At 33.0% G+C, this 25706-nt stretch overlaps 1 protein-coding gene across 2 annotated transcripts in view; it reads left to right on the top strand.

The window, feature by feature from the left end:
* Window positions 1–25100, top strand: part of EDIL3 (EGF like repeats and discoidin domains 3) — a 463034-nt gene extending 437934 nt beyond the window's left edge. For both annotated transcript variants that reach the window (XM_025387922.1, XM_025387921.1), the window contains 2 exons: window positions 2180–2335; window positions 22114–25100. In XM_025387922.1, the coding sequence (XP_025243707.1) occupies window positions 2180–2335; window positions 22114–22263 (306 nt within the window). In that variant the 3' untranslated portion in view covers window positions 22264–25100. The remainder of the gene's footprint in view (window positions 1–2179; window positions 2336–22113) is intronic.
* The last annotated feature ends 606 nt before the right edge of the window (window positions 25101–25706 follow it).

The following is a 25706-nucleotide window of genomic DNA, read 5'->3' as shown; positions in this document are numbered from 1 at the left end:
TGCCTGTGATAGCAAAACACGGACTCAGTTATTTAAGATGTTTTTCTCCATTGATTGAGTGCCAGCAACATTAAGAACACTTTGAAGAAGAGCAGCTTTGCCCTGCTGTCTGCACTCAATTAGGTTGGGATTTAGGACAGCAAAAGCAATCTATATTTTAAAGCCCGGACAGCTGAAGAACAGAGAGGAAATTCATGATAAAACACAGGGCAAATAATATTATAAATCCAGGATTGTTTTTGTTTGACTTAAATTGCTGTCAGTTTGATGAGTGTGGTGATGCTTTAGAAATTTCTGAAGGAGTCACAGAGAATGGAAAGAAATCATTGAGTGAAAATATAAATGATCAATGAGTAATCACTCACTGAGAAAATCATTGAGTGATTTCTAAGAATTTCTATGTATGATGGACCTTTGATTTGAATCTGTGATATTCCTTTATTCAATGTCTATTTTTGGATCATACACCATATTATGGTACATCTCGATATTAAATTCTTCATCTGTAAAGTGGAATTAATATCCTACCTTGCATGGTTATTGGGAGGATTAATGAGGACATACAAGAAAACACTTAACATAATGTGAGACATCAACCATTTCCTTCCCAGGATATCGTAATTTTGCCATCCTGCATTACTGCTGGACACACAAGAAATTTTAGATAATATAATACATGTTTAGAAAAATAGCCAGAAAGTTTGATTTTTGAAAATGTTTTAATAGAGCATTAAAGGTGGTCTTTTGTCTTAATCCATCTTGCAACTTGAGCCTAAAGTCTTTAACACATGTTCCAAAAAGTTAACAAAAAGCTCACATAAATTCAAAAATATTGAATATTCACAGGCTGTGACACATTGGAAACTGTTTCACACCTTTGCTGATGGGCATCTGTGTCACTAAATATGACCCTAAGCTATGCATTCTCTCTAGCTCTCTCTTCTCATTCATGGCCTGTATCTGACCCAGGACTATCTATTTGTGGCTACCTTACATCTCACAGGATAGAGGACCTGAAATAGAAACAAAAGGACATAGTGGTTGAAAGCACCAAGATCACACGTGGGATCATGACAGTTAAAGATGATAAGATCAAGGATGTAGCAAGGCACTTAGTCATAGGAAATAGGTGGAAGTAAGTGGCTATTTGCAGGAAGAGAGAGGAAACCATAGATCAAGGAACATAAACATAAAAGGTAAAGATCTTACAAGAGTTGTCCACATAGAAAACAAAGTTTTCTAGATTTTTTAAAAATTAGCATTGCATAAGATGTAAAAAAACATGCAGGAATGAATTAGAGAAAAAAAAGGGAAAATATTGAACTATTCTATATTATGTATTCTTTGATGAAAATGTTTCCTATCTTTTGCATTTCAGTTACATTTTGATGATTTTAATGCTTACTGAATTTCCATGGGTCTCATGCCCTTTAAAGTATGTATTTTGCAGAAAAGAACACATTATGAGCATAGACTCTACAAGTCAGGAATGCATGTATTTAATCCTTCTTCATTTTTGAACAATATTTACCTTCCTCCTCAACCATTTTAGAATTGTTGTTTTCTAAAAGGAGGTTTTCACTGGACAATGATTACTATTACTCAATTATATATTATTGAATTGATTAAAATTTATGGAAACAGGATTTACTAATGTTCCATTGTGAAAATCTAATACTATTTTTGTTCCTGATGTGGACACAGCTACAATGTTATTTTTATTTTCATTGAAATGACCAATAAAATCAGAAAATTGAACTATAAAGTAAAGTTCTGGCAGGTAGTGATCAATCTCAAGAAGGTCAGCCCAACCACATCTGTTCTATCTCAGTTACAAAAAAAAAGAAAAAAAGAAAAACAAAATCCTGCACAAATAGATGAATCAGCTTAATATAAAATTAATTGGTGGACTGAGGTGACCATCATTTGACTTTAAAATGGTCAAAATGGTTGTTCAGGGAGTCTTGGACTACATTAACCCAGTGGCAATATCAAAATTGTAAGCCAATAATAGACTCAGTCATTGATTTCAAATAAAAATAGGCAAATTTTTAGTTTTGGGATATATATAGTTTTATTCTCTTGAGATCAAAATACTTGCAAGTTTACAACTTGGTTGTTGCATTTAAAGCATGTATTTTTCTTTTTTCTTTTCTTTTCTTTTCTTTTTTTTTTTTAGGTGGATCTTCTTGTTCCAACCAAAGTGACTGGCATCATTACACAAGGAGCAAAAGATTTTGGTCATGTACAGTTCGTTGGCTCCTACAAACTGGCTTACAGCAATGATGGAGAACACTGGACTGTATACCAGGATGAAAAGCAAAGAAAAGATAAGGTAAGTCAGCCAAATCGGTTTATAAAGTTCAGAAGTGGAGGATCCTATTACACCCAAGTTTGAATGAATGAACTGCTTATACATCTGTACTGAAAATAATATCTACATATACTGAAAATATAGGTTAAATAAAAAGCTTTAAAGAATATACTGTAAAGGAGTTTGCAGTCTGGTATGTAATGGTGCAACCTAGGGGAAAAAAATGCTTTACTGATAACATTTTCATATTACTAATTGCCTAACATCTGACTATCTGAGATTCACCTAATAGTTTATAAAGGTAATAGAATATTGAATAATTTATCATAAGACATTTGTAAATAGTTATTGCTAGAATATATGCCACTGTCATTTTCATTATTAAAATAAATTCCTGATGTTAGATAAAATGTTCTTTGGAGAAAAATATTTCAAAGGTTAATGAAATCATTTTTAAACATTTTAAACATTTTAAGAACAATTGTGATTACACAGCTCAACAACAAAGAAACTCAGATATTTTTCTGCTCCATTTCCTTCATTGTATTTTAATTCATAGGTTTATTATTCTTTTAAATATATAATCTACTTTGAATTTCATATATACACACCTCTATACACACACACTGTACAAATCAATGCCATACAATTTTTTTTTTTTAATATTTAACATTTTGAGCATCTTTTCATAGTATCTACTGGTTTCAGTATCTGTGAGACCCTGGAGAATGAAAGTGCTCAGTGCTTTATCAGTGACTAATTGGGATCAGATGTTTAAATATGGCCTCAGTTGGATTACTGAAATCAAGTTAATTTGTTGCTTAGAATTAAGCAACTGTGCAAGGAATGCTAGCTCTCTGAAGACATCAACAAAAACTCTCAGATCAAGGATTTGGGGGAGTCTGTAACACTGCTTTATACATGTTAAATATTTGAGTTAATAATTATTTTTATGATATGTAATCTGTTTACTTCCTTATGGTTATTGCATTATTAACTGATAGAGGTGTTGAAAATATCTTTCTTTCTTCAAATATTCAAGGCAGAGAATTTATAAATTTCCCCAGAAACACTAGGGCTGGAATGGCTGTTTAAGTGATTCAACAGTCTAAATTTAGTTCATACAAAATTTACTTTACAGGAGATGTGTTTTTAGCTTTAGATTTAAAAAACCACATCTAGTCACATTTTTACATCTCAGAACACACTCATGTAACATCTCAGGACACATGCACATTTCACATGTTAACATCTTAGAAATTGGTATATCTAACATCACAATTTAATTGAGAGCAATTATTCTTTCCTAGATGAACATAAAATAATGGCATGATTTATGGTCAGTGACATCTTAAACTGAATAAATATTGGATATTTTGTAAAATTATTTTCCAACTTATTTTGTGAGCTATAGACAAGTGTTTGCCCTGATTTATTGCAAATAACTATTTCAGTTCCTGTCTTTCACCTTTTACAGTAGGCATTCTTATGCAGTGTGTTTCATAAGATGAATTTTTTTAAACTTCATAAATTATACAGGCTTGAAATTAATTTTAAGACAGATGAGTATTTACTTATCCATGTGTAAGATTCAGTAAACAGCATATCTATAATAGTGAAATCTTTATATAGATTAGGAAAGAAGTGTAAAGAAAATTATGGTTAAAGCATTAAACTGTTCAAATGCTTTCTTGTCTCCATTTATGTAAAAAAGTGATTTAATATGTGAGTAATTTTTCTTATAGACTAGAGATTTTCCTGTTAAAGTGTTTTTATTTCATTATCTCAATCTGAAACTTACATAAACTTTTTGTGTCAAGTTGTGTGATAGTGTTACTCAGGTTTTCTATCTCTTTGCTGATTTTCTGTATACTTGTGCTATCAGTTACTGAGAAAGGAACGTGGAAATTTTCAACTGTCATGGATTTGTCTCTTTCTTCTTGCCATTACATCAGTGTTTACTTGATGTATTTTGAAGCTCTATTAATATATACATAAACAGATTCTTAATGTCCTTTTGATCAACTCAACCCTTTTTCATTAGAAAATGAACTTCTGTACCCCTGGTATTTTTTGTTCTGAAATCTACTTTGTGTGATATTAATAGATATTAACTCCAGCTTTCTTTTTACAAATGCTACCTTAGCATATAGTTTTTTAGCATTTTTTTCATTCTTTTACTGTTAACCTATTTGTACTCTATATTTGAAAAGTATTCCTTCTATGCAGCATATAATTTGATCTTCTTTTGGCCAGTCCGACTGTCTCTGCTTTTCAAGTGGAACATTTATAAAATTTATATTTGATGGGAGTATTAATGTAATTGGATTTAAATTTATCATCTTACTATTTAGTTCCTATTTGTCACATCTATTTTTGTTTGTTATTCCTATTTTTGCACTCTTTTAGATTAATCAAATTTTCAGTGATTCAATTTTAATCATGTTTGTTGAATTATCAGCCATAACATTTTGCTGTTTTTGTGATTGCTTCGGGATTTGTGATACATATTTTAAACTTTTGAAATCCACCTTCAAATGAATGTTAAAGCCCAGAAACTTACCTCCATAAACACAAGCAAAATAGATTATAGCTATCAATCCACATATTTAGGAACTATAATTATTACAACATACGATTTGGACATGACCAAAATAATTCTTTTTTAAATTGATGTATCATTCTTGTACATATTTGGGGGGCTACATATGATATTTTAATACACATATACAGTGTGTAATGGTCACATCAGAGTTATTGGGATATCCATCACCTCAAACATCTAACCAAAATAAATGTTATTGTTAAGAAAAAGTAGACTCTACTAGGCAAGTTGGAAAATTGTGAAAGTAGATTGATGCATACTATTTACTAAAAATAATGTGAGCTGGAATTCCCCTGTGAGACCATAAAGCATGCTATTATTAGTATAATGTAAAAATTTTTAATGAAAACATTTTTATGTTATAAATATATGACAATTGGCTAAACTCAGCCAATTTAACTCGTAGTTTTAAAAAGAAATCTGATCAGTTTGTTTTTAATGTTGTAACTAATTAGGCATAATGAAGAAAAGCCTAAGATAAAAGCCTAAGTTTACTATTTACTATTGAAGAAGACAACTGACACCAGTAAACTGTAGATAAAAATTCAGTAATTAGTGTTATTATAAGGAAATCTTTTATGGGGAAGAAGCAATTACAGAGCGTTAGATCTCTCCATTTTTATGTAGAAAAGAATTTTATAAAACAAATGAGAAAAAGTATTGCCTAAGTTATTTAAATACTTGAAAATGTCATCATTTTATATGTAAATATACATATATATCAATAAAATATGTTTTTGATAAGTATCAAAATAACTCTTTTACTTTACTGTTATTACTGGTTCTACTAGCTATTTTGCGTATCATTTCATATATCCTTTATAGATGCGCTCTTCTGTTTAAAAGGGCTCAATACTACTTAGCAATTAATTTTTTCTGGGGCTAAGTAAGCCATCTCCTATTGATTCTTAACATTATTTTTGTCTTGTTTTCCATGGTTACTTTCCATAAGAGGAAAAAAAAGTTTTCAATATTTACAAGTGCCAATTCAACCACAAGCTTTCATCCAGACAAATATAATAGATGAATTGAATATTTCAGGGCAAAACATGTGTCTGTGAGATGTTTTATAGATGTACTTTTCAAACAGAAATATGTATAAACAAAAGCTTCTAAGTCTTCTTTTGTGCCATTTGTTTTTATTGACTGCTTACTTTAATAGATTTTGGGAGTGTGGGTGTGGAAGTCTAACGTAGATCCAGACACAAGATTACTTCAGAAAAGTAATCTGAAAATAAATGCAATTTTCTAGGTTTACAGTAAGTGGTATAAAACTCAAAAAATGTATCAATGGCCTTTTTGTTTTTATTAATCAGAATGACTAAGCCTCAGAAAAGCAATGCCATACACACACACACACACACACACACACACACACAGGAGTATTTACATATATGTAATAAACATGTGTGTGTACACACACACACACACGCCAAAAGTCAATAGAAGAAAAATAATACTCTGTTCTCCTTATTGAGATGTCAGTTTTTGAATACCCTCCCATAGCATTCACAAGAATTGCCGTTTACTTTAGTATTGGTTTTTAGCTAAATTCCACATTAAATCTCTTGTAATTGAGCCTATGATGACATTCTCATTACAGTGCATACATTTGTATTTTCCCCTTACTAGTCTACAGCATTTTCTAACATTTAACTAACTTTTATATTTCTCTACAGCATTAATTCAGGTACATTTTTATTTGAAAGTCAAATGTTCCTTTGCCCTTATGAAAGTGACATTTGTTTTATACACTTGGAGCTGTTTTTTACCACATTTAGCAGGAAAACTGCAAAACTTGACAAACACTTTCAGTATTTAATTTTTCACGTTATAAGCCAAAGTAAAGCAATAATAAATTTCAGGAAGAGTACTTATATGGAAAAATTAGAAATAAAAATGGGTTTTCTCATCCAGTATATTAGTCATAACATCATAGTGTTTAAATAAGTCTGAATTCACACCATAGGAGCTTTCTTTTTTCAGGAATAAAGAAGCTGGTAATACTGTATTTCATCTTCCTCCCTAAAATTATCCAGGGTTTTGTAAAAGCATAAGTTGGAAAGTTGAAACTTTACCTGGATTTTCCAAAATAAAAAATAAAATCCCCTGTTTCCAATAAGACTTTCTTGGTCCTTAAAGATGAATCACACATATATTCATCAAGAAATAAACTGCAATATATTGGTGAACTCTCTAATTCAGTAGTTACCATAATTGTCTGATTATAGCACTCATGGGGAGAGCTTGTTTAAAAATACATATTTCTGGGCCCTGCTTCAGACTCTCTGGAGATGAGCTGGAAATCTAAATGTTTACAGAGGCCCCAGCTAATTTAAATAAATGACTAATTGATGCCAAAAACAAAATTAAATTTTTGAAACTAAGTGTAGTTTTCTATTTTTCTAGTGAGAATGGAATTTATTATTATTCCTTAGGACTTTGGCCTCTAATTGGTCAGAGGAAGTCAATATGAATCAATGTTTCTAAAAATAAGATTAAATTTTAATAAGTTTGCCAATTCCCTTATGAAAATCACAAAGTAAATACTAACTTTAAACAAATTTTAAATTGAAATAATATATTTAAGTAGTTTAGGATGCAGATTAGATGGGGGAATCATCTAGAAGGAGGTGAAATTTATATTCATTCAATTTTGTATTCAGTCGGCAGACTCCATGTGAGAAAAAAATCTGAATATGACACAATCTCCCAGTCTAATGAGAAGCTTAGTAAAGGTGGAAAAACTTTGATTTAATCTGTTTATTTTGGAAAGTCAAAAATATAACCTACTAGGTATAGTATTTGATAAAACAACTCTAGGGAAGAAGTAGCACATAGATTATGTCAGTTTCATACAAGTCCATCACTCTCCAATAGAAGAAAAGAGTCCCTGGTCCTTTTCAACCTCCTTCCCTTTCTCAACATGGGTGTGAAAAATAGAAGCAGCAACATCATCAGTCCTCATTAATAAAGCTGTCAGCCGTGGTCTGTATTGAAGGATATATTCAAATTCAACAGTAATTACAGATGTCACAGAGCATCCTGTCATTTCTGCTGAAGTGAGTAGTTTTGGAGAGCTGAAATTAAATTTGAATGTTTAATACCTTGAAAGTCCAGCTCATGGGTAAGGCAGAGGTCAGATGAGTAGTCAATAATAGTCATGCCGTTCTTTTGAAATTTGATCTGGGTGTGAAACTCAGAACCTGAAGAATCCCTTAGGAGGTAAATAAAATGGAATCGGCAGTGGCAATCACAGAGGAAGATGATAGCGGGGGAGGGGAAAGCAAAGGGAGTGAATTATCTTTCAAGAGGGAACAGCTGCATGTTTCTGAGCAGCAGGATCAAGGACAGTTTCTCTCCATATTACTTGGAGACCATTAGTTTCATCCATTCAGAGTCCTATTACTCTTTTCAAATAAGGCAGGGAAGGAAAGAAAGGAGGCTGCTTTTCAAAAAGCAATTTCCAAAATATACATGGCTTTTTACAAAACACTGGGATTCAGTAATAGCAAGTGAAGTGTGCCCCTACATGATAGAAATTCATGTGGTCACTTTATTTGACTTACTTAAATATTTGGTGGCTGAGTGACTTAATTGAAACTAAAGTTAAGAAGACAATCATGTTATTTCAGAATTGTCTAAAAATAAGGACATTATTTATTTATTTTAATTTGCATATTTTTAATTTGTGTGTGTACGTAGGTATGTATATTTATTGGGTACATGAGAAGTTTTGATACAGGCATGCAATGTGTAATAAGCACATCATGGATATTATTTAAATAAACACCACTTGGTATCAACTGCTATTCAGAAGTTTCTCTGCTTTTCTCCTTGTAATTTAATATTGTGATACCTGACTAGGATATATGCTGGTATGCCCAAAATAGAATGGGATGCTTGTCAATTTTGCTAAGGCCTCTGACCAAGAATGAAATATATCAGGAAATATCTGAGTACAGAATAATTGATTTAGCAAAGTGAATGCAGTTTGCAGACCTAGGTCTGCCTGCTGCGTTGGGAAAGGACAATCTAGTTAAATAAACTGAATTCAGAAAGCAGCATATTGTCATCAATGAGTAGTGTGATAGCAGTTGTTAAGGTACATAGAGAACATAATAGGGACCCACTTATCAGAATCAGTTGTGAAGTGGAGGCCTGGGGTCAAAAACAAGACAGAAAAATGGATACAAGTCCACGAGCAAATAGCCCTGGGTCTCCTACAAAAAGTATTATGCTTCCATTTCCATGTTTAACATAAGCTCCAAGTGTCCTACCTGCCCAAAGATATTTGTTCTCAGATCTAGGGTAAAGAAGGATTTAAGAGCAGGAAAGGAAGGAGAGAACAGGAGATGGGGCTTATGGGATAGAGATGATCAGAGAGAGGGCTAGCGCCCAATGTAAGTGCAACTATAGAATGGAACAACTAGCTACATGCTGAAAATAAAAGACAAACCAGAGTGACTCATTAGCGCAGGAACAACCAGAAACCATTCTGTCTGAAGGAACTCAGTGATTTTAAGAAGTCATTCAGTTTATTTGGAAATATCAATGGAAAGCCAGTTGTCCTTCTTTAAGGATTAATTGTGAGATTTCAAAGAAAATCCTTTGTATATTATTTCACATTTTCTAATATTAAATACTGTCGATGTAAAATATGCAGTTAATTTTGGTCAGTGAAGCATTTACTTTTCTTGATGGCATTTGGGTGTTTTAACCTTCATCATTAAAAAATAAAAGAGCAAAAACAGAATTCTGTTTAACAACAATTAGGTGGTAGAAATAAATATACATCAGGCAGAAAATTCATAAAATTCACCAATATTAGGGTGGGTTGGGGGCAAGGAGTAGGAAGAATATCCCTACTGCTATGATGGTTATTTAATGATAGATAACCACCTAGTACAGATGCTATGAAACATCATTCTCAATAAATTTATGGAGAAAGAAGAAAACAAGTCAGGATAATACGATAATAATGAGAAAATATATGTTTACTGTTTTTCTTGCTAATTATCTTTTGTCTCCAAAACTCAGAGTTACATTTTCAGGGAGTTTGATAAACTCCCTTAAAATTTGAAACAATATAGTTTTTCTAGTTAGCACATGTTCCCACAAAAATGAAAAAAAAAAAGTGTGAAAAGCACAAGGAATATGTTACATAGCAGTACTATCAAAGTAAAATATTCATAAATGAAAAATAATAAAAATGTTGTTCATGATTTATTACCTTACCTTTCCCAGTGCTCAAATGCCAAAAAAGTTAAAATCTTCTTATTGTTATCTTCTCAATTTTCCATCACTCATCAGAAATCTCTAAAATTGTGTACACTTAAAATTCTGAATGTCTCATGTTTATGTGTGACTTATTTATTAATAGACCTAATTGCATAATGACAATATTTCATAATGAAAAAAATTACTCATGCTTTAATTTAGGTCATTCTTATACTACTACTGTGAAAAATCATCAAGTGTTAGCCCAACTGTGACTCTATGCATTAATTAAAAATGCTAACATATTAAAAGTATTGATTAGTGATTAGCTCCCCAGTAGAATGATCAAGGCTATCAAACTTTAATAAATCGTTTAAAATTCAGTGAAGTTGTCATTCATTAAGAGGTAGTGATGAGCCTGATGAAAGCAGGAGATGTTACCTGAGAGAAAATTAGTATTTTTTTTTTTTTTTTTTTTTTTTGAGACGGGGTCTCGCTCTGTCACCCAGGCTGGAGTGCAGTGGCCGGATCTCAGCTCACTGCAAGCTCCGCCTCCTGGGTTCACGCCATTCTCCTGCCTCAGCCTCCCGAGTAGCTGGGACTACAGGCGCCCGCCACCTCGCCCGGCTAGTTTTTTGTATTTTTTAGTAGAGACGGGGTTTCACCGTGTTAGCCAGGATGGTCTCGATCTCCTGACCTTGTGATCCGCCCGTCTCGGCCTCCCAAAGTGCTGGGATTACAGGCTTGAGCGAAAATTAGTATTTTTAATAGAAGAAACTATGATGTTATTTTAGGTGAATCTGATCATTTTCTTTCCTACTAGGAAAACAAGTACTTGATCAATCTAAGTATTACAGAAACTACGTCATTATTTTGATCGTTGAAGTATGCATTAACCATTGACTAGTGGTGTTAATCTGTTTTGTATTACTATTAAGGAATGCCTAAGACTGGGTCATTTGCAAAGAAAGGAGGTTTATTTGGCTCATGGTTCTGCAGGCTGTGCAAGAATGGCAACAGAATCTGCATGGTTTCTGGTGAGGCATCTGGAAGCTTTTATTACTCATGGCGGAAGTCGAAGAGGGAGCAAGAGAGAGAGGAGAAGATGCCACATTATTTTTTAACAACCAACTCTCCTGTGAACTAATAGAACAAGAACTCATTCAATACAATAGGGAGGGCACCAAGCCATATGTAAGGGATCTGCCCCCATGACCCAGACACCTCCATCTAGGCTACACCTCCAACATTGAGGATCGCATTTTGACATGAGATTTGGAGGGGACAAATATCCAAACTACATCAATTAGACTACAGCAAAAATTTGAACCCATTTTATTTCTAAATAATCACCAAACAACTAATATTTTGATTGTTTATTATATGCTAAAAAATGCTCAAGGACATTAGTTTTGCATGATACATATGCCATTTTTACTATCCACCATCACACCATCAGCTGCAATATGTTTAGCAATTAAGTCTCCCCTTTAACACTTTCACAATGACTTAATTAATGTGGCAGTATTTTTCTACTTTTTCACAGTTTAAATCTGAAAAAGAATAAATGATACCTGTCATATGTCCATGTTTATGGGAAACTATAAAAAGATTTCTGAATCTGCCACACCTTATAAAGTTAATCATTTGGCAGTGATTTTTATATAAAAAGTTCCTTTGGTTGAATCTCAAAGAGAAACTGTGTTAATATGTATAGAGCACTCTTGGGACAAATACACCTGTAATAAGCCCTCTGGGGACACTTATTAAAGAGGGAACCCATTTGTCATCATCAAAAAGTTTCTGGCGTAATTTGAGACACAAAACTGATTAAAAAATAACTTTAACAAAAGACGGATTCAGTGATTATACCTGTGTGAAGAGGCATTCCTCTCAGTTTTTCTGAAGCTGTGAGCAGAGGACCAAACTCAGAAAACAACATAAGAACTAATTTCCTTATTTCCAATAAAATTAGAAACAAAATCAATTTTGAACAGATAAATGAAATGTCTGATACTTAATAATAATTAAAGGAAGACATTCCTCATATATGAGTGAAAATAATATAACTTTTATATAACAAAATTACACTTTTATTTCTTTTCTTCCTTTTGGTAATACTTCAATAGCCATAAGTAATAGCAAAGTTTAATATTCCCTTCTGAGATCAAGTGTATTTTAATAATAATATACCCTCAACTCCTTAAGAAAAGACCCAAAATTTAGCTTATCTCAAAGAAGAGTTAGTGACTGCTCAGCTTAGATCTGGCGTTCCTCATGTTCTTCATATAGTGTTGCCAGATTTGGCAAATAAAAATACCGACACCTAGTTAAATTTCAATTTAGATAAATGATACATTCTTTAGTGTAAGTATATTCCAAATATTTCATCTTGCAATCTTGTTTCCAGTTAAGATCTTCTATGTCTTGCAGCTGGATGATGGTCTACTAAGGATACTCAGGAGAGAGGATAAAGGAGAATGATTACTTTCTGTGCCTAGGCAATACACACTTACACTCACACCTAGGCACCCTGCTTCAGCTGTACAATTCCACTTTGCTACCTCTGCATCCATCTCCAGGATTGTCTTCTCTCACTCCCTAATACTCTTTTCTCCTCATCACCAGTCTGGCTTAGAAATCACATGACTGAGTGCTTAAATCACTTCTGTGTTCATACATAGAGCTCAATATTAAGTCATTTCTGACAAGGATAGGGTGAAAGGGTGAAACTCTTCAATGAGACTCGAAGTGAGGAAAAGTCTCCTAATATGGCAAGAATTACCAAAACACACCAATTTCTCTACTGCCACATCATTTATATACCTACCATGAAGAGTAGAGTCAGGGGTAAAGTCTCAAATTGTTCTGATGAGATGGAAAATACCTAGTGTGATTTAGGATGAGAGTTTGAGAGATGAGCTTTGAACTCAATAGAGAGGCGAGTTGCTCTGTACTTTTATAGAAAAGAGGAAAGGCATTTCTACATTTCTTATGTTCGACTAAAAAGAAAAAAGTAGATGCCTTTACTTTCCGACTATTCCTGGTAACATCTCCTGGAGATGTCTTTGAAAAGCAGATGATTTCTCAATTCTACTTTTTCTGTAGGAATATTTCTTATGGCAGTCAAAATCTGAGTAGTGGAAGGCAGATAGTTTAAATATATAGCCACAGTTTAGAATGGCATATTTTATGTTTCATAAATCTTTATAGGCAATCATCCTATGTGATATATTTCCTAAGATACTCTTATTATTTAAGGAGACTTTCATCATAAAAGAAGTTAAATATGGTGGTGTATCCTACCTACTGGCTTTTAGGTTCTGCATTCTAAATGCCAGTAAGCTTGGGGAAAGGAAGGTAACAGTCAAGGAGGATGGACTCTTTTGCTTTGATTTTTCACTACGTCTTTTTCTCAAGGTCAAGACCTAATAACAAAAGGTAACATGAACTTAGTGAGCCTCTTTGGGCTCTTTCTAAAGAGCTACCAGCTCTCTGCTTCTTAAAGCCAAGGTTATGTAAGAAAACAGTCCATACAATGAATGAAGATGGCCACTCTGCCCCCAGTCCCTTTTGTCTCTCATCTGGCTGAGTAGGATGTTGGCAAGTCTTAGCTCAACTTGTCACTGTCACAGTGCACTAGGGAATCACAAGTATTACCTACGCCAGCTTGCCAGTAATAGACAAGTTGATATTACTGGGGAGAATAGGACCCTAATCCCACATCTTTTTAGGAACAGTTGAACTCTTCTATGCAAAGTCAGAAGTTAAATGTTCTAAAAAATACTATTAAAATGTGCTATTTTCTCCTCTTTTCCCATACTCTCAAATTCCAGAGGATCTAAGAAAGAATGAATTTTAGAAAGCTATCACACAGCTGTCTTTCCCAATGAAGAATTATGTTCCTCAACCAGCTTTCAGGTCAACTACATGGAAACCAAAGAGAATCTGGCAATTTAAGAAGCAATGAAGGGCCAGAAATGTGGACTTTTATTGCCAGGATAGGGAAAAAAACACATTTGCCTATCTTTTGGCCAATTATTATTGGGATCTTTCATTGGTGCATTTTCAGAAAAAAAAAATCTAACAGAAGGAGCAGTAGAGTGCAAATCATGCTACAGGAATTGTAAGTGAACATCAAATTTGTGGTGTAGTAAAGAATTTCTTGGGATATAATTAGAGATTTATATACACTAGGAACATGAAGCAAAGCCAGATTAGTTCAGTGAAATGTAGTATTTCTTGAAGCCAAAAATCTACTTTTTTACATAATTACAATAGAAAGCAAACTTTAGAGCCGCAAGAAATTTCTTGAGAGCAACAATGGGAATAGACATGATTTTTTTAGAGAACCCATGTATTCATTTTAATGGTTTAAAATGAATCATGCCCTGGTGAAAGAAAGACTATGGAACCTGTCCCCATGTTTTGTTTTTCACTTCTCCCATCAAACAAAAATGTTCTATAATTAGATTTTTGAAGTTAAATAGGCAATTTGAAAGCCTCAAGTAATTTCACGGAGAAATCTTGAGAAACAAAGAAATCTCTGAAGCAAACAGGGTCTAGATTTTTCAAAGGGTTTATGGAACAAAACATCATTTTAAAAGGGATATTGATAAAAATTAATATCCAATATGAATTATGGTGCAGAATTATTATATCTCTGACCATGCACAATACCTTTCAGAAAATCTGACTGCAGTTTCTTAAGGGATTTCAAAAGAATCCCAAGTAGATAGACAAAGTAGTATTTCTCAAAGGACCTATACGCTTTTATGGAAATGATATTAAAGAAATACAGGAGAACAAAGAAGTTGAATTTTTTGTTACTGAAATATGCAAGAGGACGAGTAACACCAGTTGTTTGATATACTTATTAGGTTTATGCCCATGAGAATAAATATCATCCAGAAATTGAAAATAAGAAGAGCAAGTAAAATAGAGGGAGTAGAACCTAACAGTAGAAGGTTTAGAAAGGATACTCATGAGTCAAAATAATTAAATTTCAATGGACTGTCCTTTCAGGATTTAGTCAAAGAATCAGAATAGAAAGTAAGTTCACAATTAACTTTAAAGCCTGAATGTCTGTCACAAGCTGGCGCATGATGTTGGGGAAGTTGTAGATACAACCCTTTCAGACAATTGAGGTTCCTTTTCCAACTGTCAGTGTTTCAGACAACAAAACTTAGATGAAACCTGTAGCCTTTCAACACCAATTACTCATTACGAAGTTCAGGATTCCCCAAACCCACCCTGACTTTTGACATCAATTGCACATTCTCAGTTCCCCAAGATCATTCTCTGGTTTGATAATTCAATAGAAAAACTCACAAACACAATTAAAATTATCATACTCACAGTTATAGTTTATCACGATGAAAGGATATGGATACAGATCATCAAAGGGAAGAGGCATATGGGGCAGAGTCCAGGAGGGTCCAGGCATAAGCTTTCAGTTGTCTTGGAGACTTCTGGAGAGTACTAAGTTCTCTCAGCCATGTTATGTGACAGTAAGCCCAGAGTATTGCGAACTAGGAAGCTCACATTAGCCTTGGTATTCAGAGTTTTTATGGAAGCTCCGACATTTAGACATGGTTGACCATCTGTGTGGCTAACCTTAGTTTCCACCCTTTCAGTGGTCAAGCTGACCTGAAGACCCCACTGTAACCACAATGTTAGCATGGGCTATCTGGTGTGGCCCAAGGCCCCCTGGGAAACAAAAACACTCTCCTCAGACAGGCCATTCCAAGGGCTTAGAAATTACCTTCAAGGAGCTGAGGGCAAAGAACAGACTCCTCCTTGGGTAAAGTTAACATCTAATACACACTCCTGTTACACACGGTTTTGTAGCCTGTACACTGATCACTGGAATGACATGTGTCTGTAAACGCTATGCCTACACTGGATTTGACACATCCTAAACTCTGCAGAAGAACTGTTCAACAGAGCAAAGATTTGATGGTCAGCAATTTACTTCAAGATAGTACACACAAGCAAACTCAAGATTAAGATATGTCTAGATATGTGTTTCTTGCAAAGAAGACAAGATGATCAACTCCTTTTGGATACAGAAAAATAAAGTATTATCTAATATGTTATAGTTAGTGGTTGATATGAAAACAAGTCCTCTTCACATTCGATCTCTTATCTATAGATTACACACATTATATTTTCACAAATTGGGACATGTAACTTTATCCTTGTCTTTGGCTCTACTTTAAGGTCCTATGTATACATTTTGGTTGAATTTTTTTTCCATTTGACTTTCACCTCCTGATAGATTGTTTCGGTTAGCTATGACCTTATTTCATTTGCAGATTTGGAGGGTAATGGTTCTACTCAGGATGCTATGGGATGGAAGACACTGTGGCAGCTCTTTATTCCTTTCTGTTGATGACAATTTGTGCTGTAGTGTTGTTGGGATGCCCTATAGTGAAAACCGACCCCCCAGTTCATTCTGCAGGCTGATGATCAATGGAGACACGTGTTAACACAGTCTATTGGTTCCAACAGAAACCCCTACTTTTTGGGTGACTCTCTTAGAATATAATTCTCAATATCACTATTTTCCAAAGAAACATTTTCTAGAATATTGAAATTTACCTGGAAATGAATTTCTTGTTTCCTTATTACATCTAGAAGAATGTACTCATATTGAGGCTAATTTTGTTACAGAGTTTCATTGGTTTAGTGGAATTGATTGCAGAGAAAAACATCAAGAATAATATACTGGCCATTCAATCATGAAATGGTTTCAGGATGCTGGTAAATTTTCCTAGAAAATTGAATTCACTGAATGATAGCTGCAGTCTATTTTGGCTAAAAGAATTAAACTTCGGTTTCAGACTTTTTATAGCCAATCACTCATAGAAGTTTCATAAATGCAAAGCTTCTAATAAGATTTGTTTAATATGATATAGATTTATACCACTAACTGAAATGTTTAAAAATAATTTTCTACATATTTTAATATTTTTTACTTTTTAATTTAAAAAATTGATTTTTGAAATGCTTGCATTTAGGGCAAAGTAGAACATAAATTTTAGATTAGCCTAAAATATTACTGGCAATCTAGCTGTAGAATTAGAAACAATGAAGGCTCTTTCCCAAACTATTCAAATGGAAAAATGTTATGTTTGACATGATTCATGAATACTAATTCCGTGAAAATGTTCATAAGACTTTACATCACTTAAAGCGTTGATTCAAGTTGTAACTCTGAAATTTTTGACAGTCAAAAAAATTCAAGTAATGTTGACACTAAGTATATAAAAATAAATTTTATGATCCTGAACTATAAATTAATAAGCATCTGTCCCTTATGTCACCCACAAAAATCAGAATTATATACTTATATAATATATAAATGGTTGCTTTATAAAATAGATACAAGTAAAAAAATTGGAAAACCCTCACTGAGGAGAAATTATTAAAATATCCAAAATCTACTTGACCATAAATCAATCAACTATAACCCGAAATGCAATATAATTATTCTACATTTTACACTGCATTGATAGAAATACTATATCTACAACAAAGGTGCACTCTATCTTTTGAGTTATTCACAGTATGTCTATATTCTGTGTCGCAATAAATACCACACTTTCATTGAGCCATAGTTCAAGCAAATGTTACCCAATGGAATGCAATCAAGATTACAGGTCTGAAAATCATGCAACATGAAGAACTTTTTAAGGAACCATGAATGTTTAGCCTAGAGCACTGAAGCTGAGTTTTTGAGAGGTTTGTGTCAATTATTGTTAAGTATGTCAAAAGTTCTCTTGATAAGCTAAGTTTGTTCTATTTTCATTGAGAATTAAGCATTAGATTCAGTAGACTGAAGTGAGATATATACATTTTAGCCTTATAAAAAGACTTTCAAACTGTCTAAATACATACTCGTCCTGTTGTATTGAGGCATGCCATGGATAGGCTGAAAGTTCCATGTCAGAAATATTAGAGGGAAGAGTTATTGATAGCAGATCTCTGAGTTCTCTTCCAAATCTCAGATTCTTTCATTATATGGGTAGAATTAGATAGAAACAGGGTTTCTGAGCATCAGAGCTACCAAAGACTGTCTTATTTCACTTCTCCATAAGCTCTCTGGATGAAAGCACAAAGGATTGAAATTATGTGTGTTAAATAAAGAATTCTGAGCTTTCTTTCAGTCCAGCACCTCTGCACACACACACACATACATGCTGCCCCAGGAAAATGGATCTTTATCTTTGTCTTGTATCCCTTAAGAACAGCAGGTCAGTGTACAGATACAGTCAGTAAGGTCAATGGTATGCTTGATACCATAAACAAAGAAAATACAATCAATAGAAAAAGCTTTAGAAAGTCTCATTCAACCTTTGTATTTCCACAATATCTGAAATCCCAGATGCAGTTCAACTATAGTCTCCAAATAGCAGAAGAAAAATAATGAAATCTATAAGGGGGCATCAAAAGCCCAGAGGGATGAAGTGATAGTCACTTGAAATCTTACTAAAATGCTGATGTTTAATACTGATGTAAAATACTGATGTTTAGCCATAGGGAATCTATCTAAAAGTGCTTAGAACCACTTGCTATTTGAATGATGTGAACAAAAATTCCAAAAAGTTAGAAGAATGGGAATCTCTTTAAAACTTTTCATCAGTTTAGGATAACTGAAAAGAAGCACATTTTTACAAACTAGACGATTTTCTAAAGAAATCATATGTGCAAGAAATCCCCAAGGGATTCTGTGATATTTAGGGTCCTATTCCATGACTACTAAAAGAAACTGAAATTTGCCCCACCTCTCTGACTACATCGTGGAGAATAATGTTGCTTTGTTCCATGATCCCTGGAGGCCTCCTATTTATGATGTCTATACTGGCCTGAATAGATAGTGGTCCCTAACAAAGAATAGTAGCTCGTCTTACAAAAAATATATTAATTCTGCTAGAAGCAAGATTTTATTGTTTTATTTTATCTGATATTCTCTCCATGCTGAGATTTGAATCCTCCCAAGAATCTGATTTGTATTTTCAACCAGCATCACAAGAGAGTTAACCTTGGAAAAAAAATTCAAGATAGCTACATTGAGGGAATTGTATTTTTCTTTCTCTTATCTTCTCTTAGGTTGTAATTATGGAAGCTTCTGCAAAGTACCTTTAGTGTTTTTTTTAATCAAGACCCCATATGTTAGAAAAAGCATATGTTAGAAAAAGACCTCTAAGCATTATCATGTTTGAATATATCAGCAAATTTGTCATCAGCTAATTAGCCTCCTCCCTGAACTGAAACTTGTGCATAGTTTTTCTAAAAAATTCAAATCAAACTGTGTCTTTCTCATGTAAAATATTTTCACTCCTATATAGAGATTTAATGTTCTCCATCAGTCTTTTCAGACTTCAGTTTTAGTTCAGATGCTTATGTCTCTAAAATGTGCCTGTGAAAGCACTTTCTAGAAATCTTAGAGATTTTATGAAGTTAACTAAAAATACTGTGTTTGCATTCCTTTGCAAGGTGAAATATTTAGGTAGCATTCTTAGGCAGGGGCTTCCTAGTGCTGGAGATAAGAAAACAGCACATGTGCCACGTGTTTACACAACAAGTACAAAATATCATCCTGGAATTAGCAAGTGGGTGCTTTGTGTTCTGTACTGTGTCATTACTGAGAGGCTTCTGAAAACAGAAATGTATTTTCAGTACTTTGAGGCTGTAAATTGGGTGACTCTAGTATAGATTTCGGCTGTTTTTCTATGAACGTTATTGTTTTATAAATCATCCCATTTCATGAAACTTCACTTTTTTTTTAAGTGAACATGAAAATATCCATGACTTTCACATACTAAATCAGAAATTTCATAGCTGTTTTCAGTTTCAGAGATGATATAGTTTCTCTGTCTGTATTCTTCATTATAAAGAAATGAGTATAATTAATAATTCAACTAATACTTTCTGGGTTGATAATTCCTATCAAAACCTGTGCTGGAGAGCAGACACTTAAGAGAAAATTGTTTCTTTCTGTATTTCCTTCCCAAGAAGTGGTATAAAACTATATTTTGGGCTGTTATACATCTTGCAATGAAAGTTAATGAATTTAAACTCTATTATCCCAAAGATATACATTAAGTTCACTAGCAGGGCTACAAAATTGGATTTTAGATTCCATATTAAATTGTAATACCACAGTCTCATTGAAACATTTGAATCCAACCTCATATGTCAGATAAGATGTCAGTAAACCAGAGCTTATTTTCTGCTGTTGCAGTAGCAACAGCCTCTCAAGATTTTTGGCCAGTGTTTATGGTATGCCAGGTACCTGTGAGCTTTTGCTAACGGAGACATTGTTACATAGTAGTAGCACATTTCAGTCCAGAATGAGTTATTCCTGCCTGCAAGACAGGGCATTACTAAGCATAAAATGCCTGCTAAATGAACTTGTACTTAGATATGCCAGCAGAACCAGCAGAGAGACTTTTCGGTCTTGTCTATTGCCTCTGTTAATCAGTGCCATATTGCCTAATGCTTTTGAGGAGAATATGATTTTTTCTTTCCAGGAGAACATTTGTGACCAGATAAGACTAGTCTAGAAGGCTTTTAAAACATTTTCTTTAATTTCAGAATGCTGAAAGATGTGGGTTAAGTATTCTGTCATGTGATGATGAAGTTTGGTTGCTTTTTGTTTTCTACTTTGGGGATTTTATTTTCAGGTGTCTCTTTGGCCACATAGTTATGTTTTGATGCCAAATAAGAAAATAAATTTGATGTCAAACAAGAAAGAAAATTATCTTCTAATTATAAGATGATTCATAAAGTAAAAACAGAAAGTCTTGAAGAGATTTTTACTCTAAAAAGTTAAACTAAATTTAAAAATCTAAACTAAATCTAAATTTAAAAAAAATGTAGATATAAAATAGTTAGAAATAACTTTAATAAGAAATGTTCAGAATCTATAAGAAAAAGAAGGATAAAATTCTTCAGATAAAGACTAAAACATATAAATACCTTAGTTCACCCCAACATAATTTATAATTTAATGCCATTCCTATCGTGGTCCCAGTGTTTTAAATTTGTTTTGTTTTCTGAAGCAGACATTTGTCCAAGTTATTATGAAAGTCTTTTAGGGAAGAGCATGTGGCAATAGAAAAGCTCCAAAAAACAAAAAAGAAAAGCATTTTTACCAAAGAAGAACAGACATTCTATGCAAAGTGTCAGGATATTATAACTCACATTTATCCCAATAGTATTGTATGGATCCAGGAATTAATAGATGAAGCCAAAAAAGAAGAAAAAACACAGTTCAAAAACAGCATTGATTGTGTTGTCTCATTTGGAGATGGGCTAATTTTATTCTGTATGTGAGAAGAAGTGGGCAAAAGGCACTGTGATAGAGGCTGTTAGTGCTCACCAGATAGCCTTCTGCTTCTTTCCAGTGCCCAGCCTCCTTTGCTGTTAGGCTGGAGTCATATAATTAGGTAGAGTGAAACAGATAAATACAGAAGTAATATAAGCTGCTTCCATACTTGTTCTCTTAAACACCCTGCATAGTCTGCTAACTCTCCCCTCCCCATGCCGCTTGTGAATGTGGAGGCCACATGCTCCAAATGACAGCTGTACTTTGCAAGCTGCTTGGATCTCTGAGTCACTCCTTGGAAGAGAGCATCTTCAGCAAACTACCTGACTAACGTTCAGCCTGTGACATAAGCAAAAAATGAATACCTGTTGCATTTTTTTAATTGAGAGAAACAAGCAGAGGAAAATGACAGATCTATGAATTCCTGCATTAAACAATCAAGGTTTAACTCTTTAAACATTAATTGACCATTTAGTTTAAAATAATAATTATTAAAAAGAAGCTGCAATATAGTTTGAAGAAAATAAAATGAATAGTTATCAAATATCATGTTTGGGGAAAATGTTCCAAACAGGAACATAAAAATAATTTCAAAGAAAAAAGGTTATATGACTGACATTTTCTGCTCTTCTTTGTTAGGTCTTCCAGGGCAATTTTGACAATGACACTCACAGAAAAAACGTCATCGACCCTCCCATCTATGCACGACACATAAGAATCCTTCCTTGGTCCTGGTATGGGAGGATCACATTGCGGTCAGAGCTGCTGGGCTGCACAGAGGAGGAATGAGGAGAGGCTACATTTCACAACCCTCTTCCCTATTTCCCTAAAAGTATCTCCATGGAATGAACTGTGCAAAATCTGTAGGAAACTGAATGTTTTTCTTTTTCTTTTTTCATGAAAAAGTACTCAAATTATGGTAGGCAACTAACTGTGTTTTTAAGGGGGTCTAAGCCTGCCTTTTCAATGATTTAATTTGATTTTTTTATTGGTCAAATCGCTTAAGTAACATCACATTAAGTGTGAATTACTTTTCTCATTGTTTCCTGAATTATTTACATTGGTAGAAATATATTAGGGAAAGAAAGTAGCCTTCTTTTTATAGCAAGAGTAAAAAAATTCTCAAAGTTATCAAATAAGAGCAACAGTTGATAGAGCTTTTACAACCAATACTCACCTAATTCTGATAAAAGGAATACTGCAATGTTAGCAATAAGTTTTTTTCTTCTGTAATGACTCTACATTATCCTGTTTCCCTGTGCCTACCAAACACTGTCAATGTTTATTACAAAATTTTAAAGAAGAATATGTAACATGCAGTACTGACATTATAATTCTCATTTTACTTTCATTATTTCTAATAAGACATTATGTGACTTCTTTTTCTTTTGGTTCTATTCTATATTCTTTATATTGTGTATTACCTGAATAATTCAATGCTTTTTTCCTAACTGAATTTCCTATTAGTTGCCTAAAAGAAGTGTCATGTTTACTCATATATATATAACATGACTGCGTATCAGTAGATTGATCTGTATTTAATATCCATTAATTAAATCTGCAGTTTTATTTTTGAAGGAAGCCATAACTATTTAATTTCCAAATACTTCCTTCATAAAGAATCCCATACTCTCAGTTTGCACAAAGGAACAAAAAATATATATATTATGTTTCTTTAAATTTAAGTCTTCATTTAGATGGTAATTACATATTCTTATGTTTACTTTTAAAAACAGACTCATTATTTGTTTATTTTATAAAAATTTAGCAAAGAAACATTAATATAGTGCTGCATACCTTGGCCAAGCATACTCATCATTTCTTTGTTCATCTCCACATTTCCTGTGAAACTAACATCTTATTGAGATTTGAAACTGGTGGTAGTTTCCCAGGAAAGCACAGGTGGAGTTATTTGTGAGAAACAAAGTGTTTGCTAATGACAAAGTAGTAAACCATTTTCAAAATGAAAATTGATTTCTATTTATTTTGCTTCAAAGATCCTGAAAAAATAAGCAATTATCATAACAATTTATTATTGATACTGGAGGTTTCATTGACATGTCTCTCAAATTAAAGTTCACACTGCCTCCATAAAAGTCTTCAACATCTAATTTATAAGCTTTACAAGTATTTATTTTATAAGGCTTAGACAGAATTATTGGAGTTTTAAATTAAGTGTCTTGGAAAAGAAAGGATGGTATGTGTACGAAATGTTAAGATCCTACGCAACACTGCTATTTTTTTCCTTTAATATTTGTGCTGCATAACAAAAGCCACTAGACTGTTACTGTCTTGTCTGTCCATGTGTTAACAGCATTTCTTAATGATGTATATATGGAGTGGTCTTCAATAATAGTGAAGAATTTAAAGAGAAAGTCAATCGTACTGGCATTTTTAATAAGAGCGAAATTAATTGGTCTAAGGGGACTGTCTGGTCACATGTTGATTCCTTGCCCATATGCTTTGTATTTCTTGTTCTTATTATGAAATTATGAATTTGAAGCCTCTGAAATGGTAATCAGTTTTCAACATCTTTCAAAAACAAAATTGCAATTTCCTCCATATTGCCTTTTTTAGATAACTTTAAAGTTAGGATTCTAAAATATTTGTAACTGGCTAAATTTTAAAGTTATGTGACAGATAATTACTTAGGTTCAGAAATATACACACATTTATTCTTTAGCCAATTTCTTTCCAGGTTTACTGTCCCATCAAATATCTAGCCATTTTCCTTTGCAAATTACATGCATTCTTAAGAGTATATTTTTAAGATTATTACTTATCCTTTATGATGATTTACTTTTCCAAAATTACTTCTAGTTTCATATGATGTTTTATAATTTTTTCTATTGTTACCTGTTTTAAAAATATTTTCCAAAGAAGTTGATTAAAATTATATTTGTTTCCTTTTAGAAAACACACTGAAATGAGTTTCTCTTGCTTTTTCGTTTTCTCTCTGCTTTATATGCTCTTCACAGTACATCATGTCCAACGGGATACCTATTGTCCCATGACACCCAAAATTGATGACAGCAAAGGGATTCCAACATATGGAAATGTTGAAAATTATTGTAAAGTAGTATTATGAAGTAGCTTTTGTGTCATTCATGTCAGTGACATCAAAGTGAAGTAAATTTATTCTATTTAAATTCACGCTAAAACCAATAAAATACTATAAGTAGAATACACATAAGAATCACCTAGTCTTCACTATATTGAGTAACTATAACGTGCTAGTTTTACAATTAATGAAACTAAACTTTTAAACATGTCCATTTTGTCTACATCCTTTTGAAAGTATTTATCATAGTTGCCAATTTTAATTTTAGGGTTGACTTTCTCTTTCTGAATGACTTCATAAAGTTTGATGTGAATTTTGAAGACTTGGGTTACTAATGATTGTATCTTTGCTAGTCAACAAATTATGAAATATAATACTCAATGCGTCAGATGTGTCATTAAGTACAGAAATAACTAAGACACAAATAACCTTTGCAAACCTTCAAGCTGTGTAATATTCCAATGTTGTTTTTTTCTTTGTATATATACTTATATCACGTAGGATGTAAAACCAGTATGACCTTGTCTAGTCTCCAAACTTAAAATAAACTTTTGAAAATCTGGGATTCTTTTGAAGCAGTTGTAATTAAACACATTTATAAGAATACACAAATTGTCTGAATGTGAATGCCCACTACTCTTGACCACATACTTGGTTTATTTTTGCTTTGCACAGGACAATTGAACAGCTACAGAAAAAACAGAAATTACAACAACCTCTAAATATATATTGATATTAGCTAAACTGGTCTTTTGAAGATGATTAAAGTGTGTGCATTCTTCTTGCTCCTTTTAGATGCAGAAGTTTTACTAAAATATTCTTAATCCAAAGTCATTTTTGGCCTCATGTATAAAGCATTGTGTACCAGGACTGATCTGCCCATTGTTAATCAGATGATATTGCTGTCATTTCTATAGTTTCTTCAGTTCATGATGCCCAGGAGTATAATGAAGAAATCCAGTCAGTAGTAAGCAATAATACAACAGTTATAATGTATTTATCCATGTAACATTAGCTATTGAATAATGAAAATCATAACGTGGATTCTTCATAAATCCTGTTTCTAGCTCTCTGGAAGTCACTGGTGAAATACTAAATCTGTGTACTTGCTATTTTTTTGATATTTTCTTAGGATGCAAACAATTTAGGGAAGAATTAAGATATGAAAGGT

Source organism: Theropithecus gelada, chromosome 6 (assembly GCF_003255815.1).
Source record: "Theropithecus gelada isolate Dixy chromosome 6, Tgel_1.0, whole genome shotgun sequence".
NCBI classification, from domain to species: domain Eukaryota; kingdom Metazoa; phylum Chordata; class Mammalia; order Primates; family Cercopithecidae; genus Theropithecus; species Theropithecus gelada.
The sequence above is the reverse complement of the archived record's forward strand: the minus strand, read 5'-3'. Positions and strand labels throughout refer to the sequence as shown.